We start from the raw sequence: 13,465 nt of genomic DNA on the forward strand, positions 1-13,465 counted from the left end.
TTTACATGTGGGTGTTTAATGAACGAGACCATTCAGCACTGGCTCACTTTTTGTGCATATGTGTTTTTTGTAGGGTTTTTTTTTGGCGGGGGGGAGGTTCTTGTGTTAGTCTGTTTTGCGTTGCTATAAAGGAATACCTGGCACTGGGGTATTTATAAGGAAAAGAGGTTTATGTGGCTCCCCATTCTGCAGGCTGTACAAGCATGGTGCCTGCATCTGCTCAGCTTCTGGGGAAACCTCAGGAAGCTGCCACTCAACGCAGGAGGCAAAGGAGGGGCAGGCATGTCACATGGTCAGAGCAAGAAAGAGAGGGGGAGGTGCCAGTTCCTTTAAACCAGCAGTCCCCAACCTTTTTGCCACCAGGGACTGGTTTTGTGGAAGACAAGTTTTCCACGGACCGGGTGTGGGGATGGTTTCAGAATGAAACTTCCACTTCTGATCATCAGGCGTTAGATTCTCATAAGGAGCACACAACCTAGATCCCTCGTATGCGCAGTTCACAACAGGGTTCGAGCACCCATCAGGATCTAATCCCGCCTCTGATCTAACAGGAGGCGGGGCTCAGGCACTCATGCTCGCTCACCACCGCCCACCCATGCTGTGCGGCCCATTCCTAACAGGCAACAAACCAGTAGCAGTCCGCAGCCTGGGGGTTGTGGCCCTTGCTCTAAAGAACCAGATCTCCCACAAACACAGAATGAGAGCTCACTCATCACCACGGCAAGGGCGCCAAGCCATATTCACCAGGGATCTGTCCCCATGGCTCAAACCCCTCCCACAACCCCACCCAGCACCATGGATCACGTCTCAGCATGAGACTTGGAGGCGACAAACATCGAAGCCATTCACCAGGGATCTTCCGCCATGGCTCAAACCCCTCCCACAACCCCACCCAGCACCGTGGATCACGTCTCAGCATGAGACTTGGAGGCGACAAACATCGAAGCCATTCACCAGGGATCTTCCGCCATGGCTCAAACCCCTCCCACAACCCCACCCAGCACCGTGGATCACGTCTCAGCATGAGACTTGGAGGCAACAAACATCGAAGCCATTCACCAGGGATCTTCCGCCATGGCTCAAACCCCTCCCACAGACCCCACCCAGCACTGCGGATCACATCTCAGCATGAGACTTGGAGGCGACAAACATCGAAGCCATTCACCAGGGATCTTCCGCCATGGCTCAAACCCCTCCCACAGACCCCACCCAGCACTGCGGATCATGTCTCAGCATGAGACTTGGAGGCAACAAACATCGAAGCCATTCACCAGGGATCTTCCACCATGGCTCAAACCCCTCCCACAGACCCCACCCAGCACCTCAGATCACGTCTCAGCATGAGACTTGGAGAGAACAAACATCCAAGCCATTCACCAGGGATCTTCCACCATGGCTCAAACCCCTCCCACAACCCCACCCAGCACTGCGGATCATGTCTCAGCATGAGACTTGGAGGCGACAAACATCGAAGCCATTCACCAGGGATCTTCCCCCATGGCTCAAACCCCTCCCACAACCCCACCTAGCACTGCGGATCATGTCTCAGCATGAGACTTGGAGAGAACAAACATCCAAGCCATTCACCAGAGATCTTCCGCCATGGCTCAAACCCCTCCCACAACCCCACCCAGCCCTGCGGATCATGTCTCAGCATGAGACTTGGAGAGAACAAACATCCAAGCCATTCACCAGGGATCTTCCGCCATGGCTCAAACCCCTCCCACAGACCCCACCCAGCACTGCTTTATCCTTAAAAACAAAACAAGGAATGTAAATGCAAAACTGCCACGCGGCCTCGCCAGATTCTGGAAAACACCCGCACGTTCCTGTTCAGGGTAAACACGTGGACCCCTGCAGGCTCCAAGACTCAGAAACATTGGCACAGGCCCCCTAGGTCCCGGAAAGCACCCCCACGGTTCCTGTTCCGGGTAACCACATGGACCCCTGCAGGCTGCAAGACTCCGAAATGTCACTGGGACGTCCTTCTGGCCTGCAACCGTCTCCTGACCCTTGCAGGACACACCTTTCTCCAAAGCTCACGTCACAGAAGCCGCCCTGTGAGTGTTGGGACCATGAATGTGCAAGTCCCCGTGTTCTGAGCCGCACCCAGCACGAGCCTCTGCCTCTCCCCAGCATCTGTCGCCCTGCCCCTCCCCGCCTTGACTGTGTCCTGCATGCACCTGAGCTGCTGTGGCTCCGGGACTAGGGGCTACCTCCACCACCGCATGCTGCCCTGTGGCCCCTCCTCGCTGGTGTGGGCTCCCCTGTGCCCTGTGGCCCCTCCTCGCTGGTGTGGGCTCCCCTGTGCCCTGTGGCCCCTCCTCGCTGGTGTGGGCTTCCCCTGTGCCCTGTGGCCCCTCCTCGCTGGTGTGGGCTCCCCTGTGCCCTGTGGCCCCTCCTCGCTGGTGTGGGCTCCCCTGTACCCTGTGGCCCCTCCTCGCTGGTGTGGACTCCCTGTGCCCTGTGGCCCCTCCTCGCTGGTGTGGGCTCCCCTGTGCCCTGTGGCCCCTCCTCGCTGGTGTGGGCTCCCCTGTGCCCTGTGGCCCCTCCTCGCTGGTCTGCACTTCCTACTCTGGCACTTCTCTTTCTAGCACTGCTGCCTTCTGCTGCTTGGCCTCCTGCGGGGAGCCACGGATGCTCCCTGCTAAGCACAAGCTGCTTCCCCCCCGGCCCTGTCCCCTCTCATTTCATGATGACAAGCCAGGCAAAGCCTCAGCTCTTCCATTCGCTCCTGGCCTCGCACTGGGACAGCCTACAGCAGTCACCCCTTGAAGCCCCGGGAGGAACACCCACCCCAAGCATCCGGGCACTCCTTGCGCACTCCAGGGCCTCATTTTGGAATCAAAGCAGGTTTTATGGGTTACACAGACGAGCCTTAGAGCCGGGAAACGTAGTGGCTTCAGATGTGTTCACCGCCATGTGGCATCAAGGGCAGAAGAGCAGAGGGTGCCTGGGCCTTGTCCACGTGTCCAAGGTGCACCGCCTCCATCATGCCAGCACCTGCAGTCAGTTGCTGTTTGCTGTCGGAGGTTGGGGGGGGCTGGGCTCCCCATGGGCACACAGCCGGCAGCTGCTCTGCTCCCTGCCCTGAGGGCGCGGGCCGTGGTGTGCTGGGAGCGAGGTGTGCTTGGCAGTGGCGCTAGGACGGGTGGAAGTGGTGGTGGTGGTGGTGGTGGTGGTGCTCGTGGTGGTGGTGATGCTCGTGCCGCTGGATCACTGACACCGCGTGGCCCTCTCCTGCTGGCGTGGGCGGCAGGTCCCGCACCACCTCGTGCTCCACTGTGGCAGGCTGGGCGTGTGGGGCCTTGAGTGGCGAGTGGCCCTCCCTGCCCTTTTGGCGGTACCGCTTGTGGCCGTAGGGTGGTGGTGGGGGCTGCGGGAGGTGGTGGCCGTCCTGAGGGGCCTGGGGCGGCAGGACGGCCGGCAGGTAGTAGCTGAAGGCTTTCCCGGACTTGCTGCTGGCTGGCACCCCAGGCGGCTTCCCGGAGCCCTTGGGGGACTTGAGGAACTGCTTCTCCGGCCCCTTCGGCCGGGGCTGTGGGTCCAGGGCCCGGGCAGCAGGCTCCGAGGCTGGCACGACGTGTTCCACCAGCACCTGCGACCTGCGGTGGTGTACGGCATGTGTGTCTGGCTCCTGGGAGCGGGACCGGGCCTGGAGGTGCGAGGCCCTGCCCTGTGGCTCCTGCTTGGCTTGCACAGGAGGGGACCCTGCGGACACAGGTCAGAGTGTGAGGCCCTGGGAGTGCAGGCTCAGGTTCCCATCTCCTCAGAAACGGCCCAGGGCCCACTGGAAGAGCTGCGCCAGGGGTCCCACCTGAGGCCAGTCTGTTAGCCAAGTCTGCAGTCAGACGGCCACCAGCCCTGAAGGGAAGGGGCCTGGCCACTGTGGGTGACCTGCCTGGCTCCACAGCTCCCTGCAAAGGCCGACTCCTCTAGCCTTGTCCCCACTGTGTGTCCTGGGAGCGGAGCTTCTCTTCTCGCACAGCTGAGACCCTGCCTGGGGCGCCGTGGCAGAAAGCCAGGTTATATCAGGGAGGGCGCCCCCAGGATTCGCATCCCCTAAACCCTCATTACAAAATAGATTCGAGAAGTACTCAGGACTGCCACCTTCACAACGTGCAGTGCGAGCCCTGTAGGGTGCAGCTCCTGTGCAGAGCGCGGCCAAGGAGGGCAGGGTCAGCACACAGCGCACTGAGCCCCCATGACCCTGATCCAGCTCCACCCCTCCTGCCCCTGGGGACTCCTGAAGCCGGGGTTATGAGAGGGACTTGGCCCCAGCCCTCGGGGAGTGGCCTGGGCTTTGGTACAAGAATCTCCATGCAGGCCGCATGGGGGTGCTGCTAGTCGGAAATAAACGTGTGCTGGGCAGGCTGCCAGCTATCTATGCTGCCTGCCATCCACCTGCTTGCCTGCCATCCACACTGCCTGCTGTCCACACTGCCTGCCTGCCATCCACACTGCCCGCCGTCCACACTGCCTGCCGTCCACACTGCCTGCCTGCCATCCACACTGCCTGCTGTCTACACTGTCTGTTGTCCACACTGCCTGCCCTGCCGTCCACACTGCCTGTTGTCCACACTGCCCGCCATCCACACTACTGGACGACCCCCTGTGCTGACTGAGCCGGTGATTCCACCCTAAAATACTGACTTCTCACCCCAAGGCAGCGTTTCCCTGAATGCAAACCCAATGTCTTCCATCTCACTTTGAACCAGGCACCCCCCACCCGCCACATACACACACCTGGACGGGACGCCCGCCTTGCTTTCAGGCGGCACCAACAGGTAGCCAGGAGGCAGCCACGACCAACAGGTAGCTGTGGAAGGACCTGGGTGCCGTCCTGGGTGGGGTGGGGTGGGGTGGGGCGGGGCAGGGAGGGGCCCCCTGCCCTCAGGGCTGTGGGAATCAAGACCTTCGATGGGCACCCACAGCCAGAGCCTCGCGCCCAGGGTGGCCTCCAGGACCTACCAGGGCCGAATCTGGACGTGTAGTTCTCAATCCCGGCGAGGTCCAGGTAGTGGTTTCTGCGCTCCGTGTTCTCGTCCACGCAGTAGGGTCCCCGCTCCGAGCAGGGCTGGGGGTCAGTGCTGGGCCTCCTGCTTGGAGCACAGAGAAGGGCCTGACCCCTGCACAGACTGGGTGGCGCACCCCTGATGACGGGGTGCCTACAGCAGGCGGCAGGGGTCCCGGGTGCATCCTGACCAGCACCCACCTCCTCGCAGAGCAGGAAGGAGAGTGGACGCCTGGGCACAGACAGTCAAGTGCCATCCAGAGAAACAAGGTCACGGCCGACCCCCAGAACCCTGTGAACTCCGTCCCAGGCACCAGAGCCGCAGGTGCTCTAGGGAGTGGCTCATGCTGTAGTGGCCCCTGATCACCACTCTGGGACCACTGTAGCCACTGCGCCAGCCACACCCCAGCCACCCAGCCACCCCCAGCCACTGCCTCAGCCACTGCCTGAGCCATCCCCAGCCACTGCCCCAGCCACCCCCAACCACTGCCCCAGCCACCCTCAGCCACTGCCCCAGCCACCCCCAGCCCTGTTGCCCCCAAAGCTGCTGAGTGGAGCCACAGGGAGCCACAGCAAGTCCAGACTGAGGCTGTCAAGGCCGCTGTGGCTGCTGCCCCTCAAAGCCCTCTGCTCAGACAGACTTGGGGGCCCAGCTCAGCCAGGGTGCCAGATACTAGAAGGGCCCATGCCCCACAGAGCTGCTGGACCAGGTGCCCCCAGCAGGTCTGACCTAGAGGATGGTGTGTGGCCTGTGGCCTGTGGCCTGCGGGAAGCAGGGGTGTGGCCAGGGTGCCCCCGCCTAAGGCACAGCCCCACCCTGGCGCCCCAGCCCTCACCTGACGTGTGCAGACAACCTCCTGTCAGCCACCCTTGGCTCCTCTGCCAGTTCACCCTCCATCCTGCAACGGGTGGGCTCCCGGTCTGAAAGGGGGGGTCCTGCCATCACTCACTCCCTCCCTCCTTCATTCAGCATTCACTCATTCATTCACTCATTCATTAACTCACTCACTCATTCATTCATTCATTAACTCACTCACTGGTTCACTCACTCACTTGTTTGCTCATTCATTAACTCACTTGTTCACTCATTCATTAACTCACTCGTTCACTCATTAACTCACTCATTCACTCATTCATTAACTCACTCATTCATTAACTCACTGGTTCACTCATTAACTCACTCACTGGTTCACTCATTCATTAACTCAATCATTCACTCATTCATTAACTCACTCGTTCACTCATTCATTAACTCACTCGTTCACTCATTCATTAACTCACTCACTCGTTCACTCATTCATTAATCTGCTTACTCACCCACTTACTCTCTCACTCACTCACCCACTTACTCATTCACTCACTCACCCATCCATTCACCCACTCACCCATCCATTCACCCACTCACTCCTCCATCCACTCACTTGTCCCTCCCTGTCCTGTGCACACAGCTTAGGCCCCTGCCAATGTTGGGTAGGGTCCTCTGTGTGTGCCCAGGCCTCACTCACCCTGGCCAGCAGGAGGACCCTCCTTCCTCTTGCTGGAGGGCTCAGGGCTGACGGTTAGCTTCACACGGAGGGTCTTGCTGCTGCCCGAGGAGTGGTTGACCGAGGCATCCACAACCTCATAGATGGTGTGCATGAGGCTGGACATGTCCTGGGGCCCGGCATCAGTTTCACTGACAGAGCAGACCCCAGGGGACGCCACCCGCCCTCCCTGCCAGAAAACACATCCAGCCCCCGCCCCTTCCTGTGCCATCCTTGCATCCACCAACAGACCTCAGGAACCAACACAGGCATCTTCTCGGAGCAGCCTGGGTCTGCCCAGGTGGCCCTGTGAGCATCTCCAGTGCCCTGAGGGCAGCCTTGCAGTGTGGGAAGCACAGCCGCAGAAATGGGCGGTGCAGGCTCGGCCCAGAAACACGTGAACTGGGCCCTGGGGAGACGCAAGCCCAGCTGGCATGAGGACCTCGCAGCAGGCAGGTCTCCTCCTGCCCCCTGAAGTATCGCGAGGCCAGCACAGTCTGTCTGCCCTGTCTGTCTACTACTGTGGACCTGACACAAACACAAGCTCACCTACCTCCCTGGTGACCTTCCCGCAGTTGTCAAAGTCATAGAGCGTGAACGTCCACTCCTGGCGGTCGTCCTCCTCCACTGAGACATCGCACTGGAGTGCCTGTGGGGGACGTGGGGGCCGGGACCTCGCCTCCTACCCACGCCAACACGCCCAACTCCACAGGGGGAAGGATCTTCTGGGGCCTTTCCCAGGGGTCCCTCATGCCAGCTGGGAAAGGCGGAGCCTAGAGGGCAGCATGGCTGGAGCTCAAGCCCTGAACCAGCAGACCCTTTCTTGCCCAGCTCCAGCCCTTCTTGGAGGGACCCAGCTTTGTGCCCTGTGATTTGGTTCCCCCACAGTGACACCTATCTCAGCTCATGCAAGCACTCCACGTCACCCAGAAGGAGAAGAGGACACACTGGCCGTCAAGTGTTGTCAATTCCAGAAATCTTGACTGGACACGGAGACCCCACTCCTCCCTGAGCCCTCCCAGGAAACGGAAGCCCTGTGCCCTGCCTCCAGCGGGCAGAGAGTCGGGCTGTCCATCAAGTCAGCTTTGGCATTACTCCTATAGTGCCAAGGGCACCAAGGCTGGGAACGCGGCTCAAGTTATTTAATGCCAGACCAGTCAGTTTTGGCCAAATTCACAGCAACATCCTGCACTCTCTGGCTCCTGCTGACTTTGGCTTGCACATTCAAGTTCTGCTTCAATGCCTTAAACCGGGTGAACTGTGGGGAAGACTGAGTGAACTACGCCATGTCCACAGATGCCCAGTTTAGGGCAACACATGCCTGTCCCTGAGCCCCCGGCCCCAGGGACGTGTTTCCGCAAGTGAGGCCGGAGAGAGACCCACGTCAATGTTGAGGCGCTGCCCGCCCGGTCCTCGCGGGCCCTCGCGGTTTGCTGCCCTCTCTCCGTCATCTGCGCTGAGGAGTTGTCCTGGGTGCTCGTGGCCCTCAGCTTTCTCAGGGGGGAGTGCCACTAGGGGGACAAGAGGAGGCGAAGGGGCTGGCAGAGGGCACACGGAGGATGTGGCCCGCCATTGGGGGCCCTCGCTGCTCTCCCCTCACCACACCATGATCCTGTCCAGACGGGCCTGAGCTGAGAGCCCGATCTTGGGACCCCTGCAGAGGGGAGGGAGGCCCTATCCCGGCCAGCCACAGCCGGGTGTGCCCTCCTCTCACCAGCCCATGGTGGCCCCCGACTGCAACCACCACCTCAGAGCTGCGGGTGCAGCAGACTCCGAGGAGCACAGATAGGGGAACATAGCCTGGGCCTCCAGGAGATGCTCCCTGTGTCATCATCGGGCCCCCTCCCCATAGACACAGTCCCTACGGCCCTCCACTCCAGAATCCTAGCACTGAGCCCGCAGGCCACGCAGACCACCTGTGCACTGAGTGTGTTAACAGGCGGCCCCCTCCCCCCAGCCTCTGGGCAGGATGGATGAACAGCCCTCTGGTTTCTGGGGCACAATTATTCCGTTATTCTCCAGCACTTGCAAGCTGCGTCCCCAGGATAGGAGTGTGGGGCTGTCCGGGCTCAGCATCTGCAGACAGGTGCACGTCGAGCCTGAGCTGGGATGATGCTCTGGGCCTGCCTTCCCACTGAGGGGGTCTGGGTGCCTCTCTTGGCTTCAGCAGCCATCCGAAGGTGGCCCTGCTGGCTGGCCTCCCAGCACCCTCCCACAGACCCACAGGTAAGCCAAGTGCTGACCTGCCACACGCCACAGGTAGGACTGGTGCCACTGAGGCACACATGCGTGGCAGTGACTTAGGCTGGGCCGGCATCTCACACATCCTCCAGCCCAGGGCTAACTTGAAAATTCACAGGTCCCCTTTATACAGAGCCACCCCCATCCACAAACACAGGCTCACAGAGACTCCAAACACATAAAGGTAATGCTTGGGGCTCTGCCCATGGGACGGGCCTTTTTGGTCTCTGCTGCCAGATCGCAGCTGCCAGTCCAGCGAGGACCCCATGCGTTGTGCTGCCAAGGCTTTCTAAGAACAAAGTGCGTCTGAGCCTGGGAAGTGCCCTCGCTCCGCACACGGGGTTGTTTTAAGGGTGGTTTTCGGCGTTGCCTTGGTACGGGATGAAGTCTGCGAGTTTGGGGAGGGAGGGCTGCGGGAGCTGCACTCACCCTGTAGGGGACACTGGTCCTCCCGGAAAGGCCCCTCCTTGGGGTCCCCGTTGGGCAGCTCCTGCAGGAAGAACAGGGCAGTCAGTGGCCACATAGCTCAGTGGGCAGGCGGGGGAGACGGGCAGGAGCTCTGGGCGGCTGGACTGGAGCCTGACACTTGGCCTCAGGCCTCCTGGGGCGTCTCAATCTCTGGGTCCAGAAACACCAACCCTTCGTGCCCCACTCAGCCTCAGATTTTAGGAAGCAAAACACACAGACATTCCCGTGTTGTCAGGTTCCCCAAAGCATTTCCAGGTGGAAGACGCAGCTGCCTGGAACGACCCCTTCAGTCAGTGCTGCCCTGGGGATCCCCTTGGCCAGGGCCCCCATGCTGGATTACCCTAAATGCAAGAGAAGACACACTGCCCCTTTGCTCTGGGGCCTGCTCCCAGCACTGCCCACTGGAGCCTGACACGAGGACTCCAGCCGCTGCCCGCATGGCTGCCCAGGACCCCAACACGCCTCTTCTAGGGCTGCCGGCCGAGACCAGTTACGGAAAATGGGGAAAAACTTCAAAGACACCCCAGTGGTGTTTCAGCTGAGCCGAAGCTCACATGGTTCTCATGAATAATCTGCAGCCTTGAGGACACAGAGAAGGAGACAGACTGTGGTCAGGGCAGGGGCCTTGCGCAGTGGTGGAGGTGCGGAGCCCCTCGGCCCAGCACACACCGCCCTGGAGCATTTCCTGAGAGCAGGCAGCTCTCGGGCAGGCGGGCTGGAGGGATGGGCAGCTGTGTTTCTGCTTCTGATTCCAGGTCCCTGGAAAGCCGTGGAGAGCCCACAAGGAGATACAGCACAGAGCTCAGTCCCATCCACCTGGACAGCCAGAGCCTGACCCTAGAGATGACTTTGGTGCCGAGTTGGTGTCTCCGTGGGTGGACACAGGACCCCAGGGCTGCCCAGCTGGGACTGCCCTCACAGTCCCCACGGCTTCATCCTTTCCTCCTGACCAGGGGTCATGTGCCCTTCATCTCTGCTGACCTCCTATGGGGCTGTCTGCCCTGCCGGGGTCCCTGGGGTTCCTGGAGTCTGGCCCAGGCAGGAGGCTGAGCAGGGTCACCCTCGAGGGCACCTGGACCCCCCCCAAGCGCCTCCTGCCACCGTGGTCACTGGCCAGGGTCCAAACAGGGTATGGTGGAAGGTTCCAGGCTGGCCAGCTGCCACCCCAGACCTTGGGTGGGGAGAGAGGGACCAGACCCCCATCCACACATGGGCACTAAGGTGACGCTGCCGAAGCTGAATATTGTTGAGTCAGACCCAGGCCCCCAGCCCTCTTTGTGGCTGAGCCAAGGGCCCCCTGGAGCTGAGGTCTCCTGCCGGCCGCCCAGGGCGGTGCCAAGGCAGGGTGGGCAGCTCCCAGCGGGAGGCAGGAGAGCTTGCCCTCATTTTAATAGGAAACAAAACAGCTGATTATTAAAAAGTAGGCCTCCCTCCTGGGGGCTGCAGTCCCGACATTCCGGGACTGGCTGCTGCAGCCTGAGGGGCCCTATGAGCCCAGCCCGGCGAGGCCCTTGTACATCCACACAGCAGGGAGGCACCGCTGTGAGGGAAAAGCTCTGTCAAGGTGGACGCTGGCATAAAACCAAATCATCTCTAAAACCCAGGCTGTGGTTATTTATTTATTTTTTTCAAAATCAGAATAATGGGTGAGGCTGCAGTCGTGGGCTTCCGTGGAGTGCAGAGCGGTGCCCAGAGCCCCAGAGTTGCAGCCCCCATGGGCACAGCATCCTCGTGGGATGGACCAGGTACCAGGAGCTCTACAGCCCCTCAGGTGGACTCGTGCAGGTGCTTGGAGGTGGCTGCCGACAGAAATGGTGTCATAAGGGCAGCCAAGGCCACCAATGCCCAGGCTGAGGGATGCAGGCACTGTCACTGCGGAGGGGGGCCAAAGCCACCAATGCCCAGGCTGAGGGGTACAGGCACTGCCACTGCAGAGGGGGGCCAAGGTCACCAACGCCCAGGCTGAGGGACGCAGGCACTGTCACTGTGGAGGGGGGCAGCCAAGACCACTAACGCCCAGGCTGAGGGACGCAGGCACTGCCACTGCGGAGGGCTGGTAGGGAGGGGAAGGTGACCCTAAATGCTGAGGTGGGTGCCCCGAGGCATCCCTGTCTACCCTTGGGAGCTCCAGCCCAGACCTTCTCCTCTGGGATGTGGGGAGGGTGCAGGGGACCTGTGTGGTGAAGCCCCCAGCGTTCTCAGTCCCCCCCCACCACAATCCCCCCTCAGGCACCCAGTTTACCTCCCATCAGACCAGCAGGCAGAGCTCAGGCCTCCTGCATGGTGCTGGGTGCCCTGAGCCTCCTTACAGATAGCAGTGAGGTGCCCTGGGGCCTGAGGGCTGGCGCGCACAGCACTCCTTGCTAAAGAGCCTTAACTGAGGTCACTCATGGAGGCCACATCGCTGCCCAGATGAGGGGCAGCAGCAGTGCTTCCTGGAAAGTGCCAGAACTCAGAGGAGCCGGAGGTACGTGGCTCCTGAGGATGGGCAGCGGGCGGCGGGTTGGACGGGGTGGAGTATTTTTTAAGGATTTTTAAGTGTTTCCCACGATTTGCTGAACATGTCAAGTGAGAAACAGCGCATCACGCACTCCACGCATGAAGTTAATACAGTGAAAATGCAAACGCAGCCCGTGCCGTGTTTCTAAAAATTCCGAGCGCACTTGTGGGGGATTTCACTGGTTACAGACAGGAGTCTAAATGCACGGGGCAGCAGAAGGAGGGGCAGCAGAAGAAGGGGCGCAGCTGTTCAAGACAGAATCTGCACAGACCCGTGGTTTGATGTCTGGAAACGCTCCGCGCGCTACACCAACCAGCCAAGCTACAATAACCAATAAAAACTGTAATAACCAACCAAAACTATACCACTTAGCCAACGCTGCACCAACCAGCCAACGCTGTATCAACCAGCCAATACTACACCAACCAGCCCGTGACTGAGTTCCTAACACAGAGGAAAACCACATTAAAAAAAATCCCCTTATACCTCAGCCCTAGAATTCTCAGCGCTCGAACGCACAGTGTTTTTTCTAAGACCCAAGTCAACAGCTACCTCTGAGATGCAGGGAGGATCAAACGGGAAAAAATGAGCAACTGCAGTCAAAGCCACTCCAATCTCTGTGGCTGGTGATTTCATCAAATCCGTCCTGGTTGCATAAAACTGCCCTTTAATCTACGCTGCCTCGGTTAACTAGAAGGCCAAGAGCTTTAATTGCAACTTATAAAACCTGCCCCTGGGCCGCTGGCCAGATGTGCGGCCCCTCCCCACTGGGGAGACTTTCTGAGAGGCCAAGTCCGCACACGGGATCCCAGCAGGCCTGGCCCAATGTGCCCCGGCACCCACCAAAGCCTCAGCTTCCCAGGGCGGGCACCCCTCCCTGAGATGCAGCCCCCACCTGGCCTCACCCTCCTGAGGACCCACCCTACCCTCACTTCCTCCCGAGGGCCCAACCCTCCCCCTCAATCCCTCTGGCCCTGTCCCCAGCGAGACCCTCCTGTGATCCCCCAACCTGTTCTGCCCCCCTTCCTGTCCCAGCTGCACTTCCGGTTTGGGGTGCCTGGGCGCCTCCTCTAGCCTGTCCCACTGCCCTGCATACCTGAGAACCCTCCATGTCAGCAGGGACCCCACGGCTGGCCTGCAGACCTCCCCATGACCGGTGTCCCCTCCCGCCCATGGCATGCTCCTGCGATGCCGGGGGCTCTCCTGGCCCCTGGGAGGACAGGGAACCCGACCGTGGGCCTGCCCCGTGGGGCCTCATCCCATAAGGAAAGCAGCCGCATCTGCCTGAGCAGCTCAACCCCACTCCCTCACTCAGCATCACCTCAGATTTGGGAGGAGGGTCTGACCCCAACCCACGGAGGCCTCCGGGACCAGAACCCATAGCCTCGAAGCTGCATGAGCAGCAGGCGTCTGTCACACGGCGTCAACAACAGGTGGCCTTTGCTTCAGGTCCCATGGCTCTATGGGATGCTCAGGAAGGCCAGTCTGGTCTGTGAGCCAACTGCCCCAAGGCCACTGTCCACGTCCCCGCCACGACAGTGAGGACATCTGATCCCCGCCACAGGCACCGGGCTGAGCACTGCGTCCTCCCAGCACCCAGCCCCCGTCCTGGTCCCAGCCCAGACGGTAAGATGCAAACCACAGCCTCCACAGGCGGCCAGGCACAGAGAGACTCTCACAAAACCTCAACTCCCAGCTTCCTTGGAAAAGTCAAAAGGA

General features: G+C 60.5%; 1 protein-coding gene across 2 annotated transcripts in view; it reads right to left on the reverse strand.

The window, feature by feature from the left end:
* NKD2 (NKD inhibitor of WNT signaling pathway 2) overlaps window positions 1-13,465 on the reverse strand; it is a 29,353-nt gene continuing 15,888 nt past the window's right edge. Inside the window, exons 4-11 of one of the 2 annotated variants that reach the window (XM_055367747.2) lie at window positions 9,208-9,268; window positions 7,921-8,048; window positions 7,091-7,186; window positions 6,520-6,667; window positions 5,851-5,935; window positions 5,216-5,344; window positions 4,972-5,099; window positions 1-3,711 (exon numbers count right to left, since the gene is read on the reverse strand). In XM_055367747.2, coding sequence (XP_055223722.2) covers window positions 3,143-3,711; window positions 4,972-5,099; window positions 5,216-5,344; window positions 5,851-5,935; window positions 6,520-6,667; window positions 7,091-7,186; window positions 7,921-8,048; window positions 9,208-9,268 — 1,344 coding nt within the window. In that variant the 3' untranslated portion in view covers window positions 1-3,142. The remainder of the gene's footprint in view (window positions 3,712-4,971; window positions 5,100-5,215; window positions 5,345-5,850; window positions 5,936-6,519; window positions 6,668-7,090; window positions 7,187-7,920; window positions 8,049-9,207; window positions 9,269-13,465) is intronic. The other variant, XM_019013436.4, reaches the window with a different exon arrangement.

The sequence above is a fragment of the Gorilla gorilla genome, chromosome 19 (genome assembly GCF_029281585.2).
Source record: "Gorilla gorilla gorilla isolate KB3781 chromosome 19, NHGRI_mGorGor1-v2.1_pri, whole genome shotgun sequence".
Classification (NCBI taxonomy): Eukaryota; Metazoa; Chordata; class Mammalia; order Primates; family Hominidae; genus Gorilla; species Gorilla gorilla.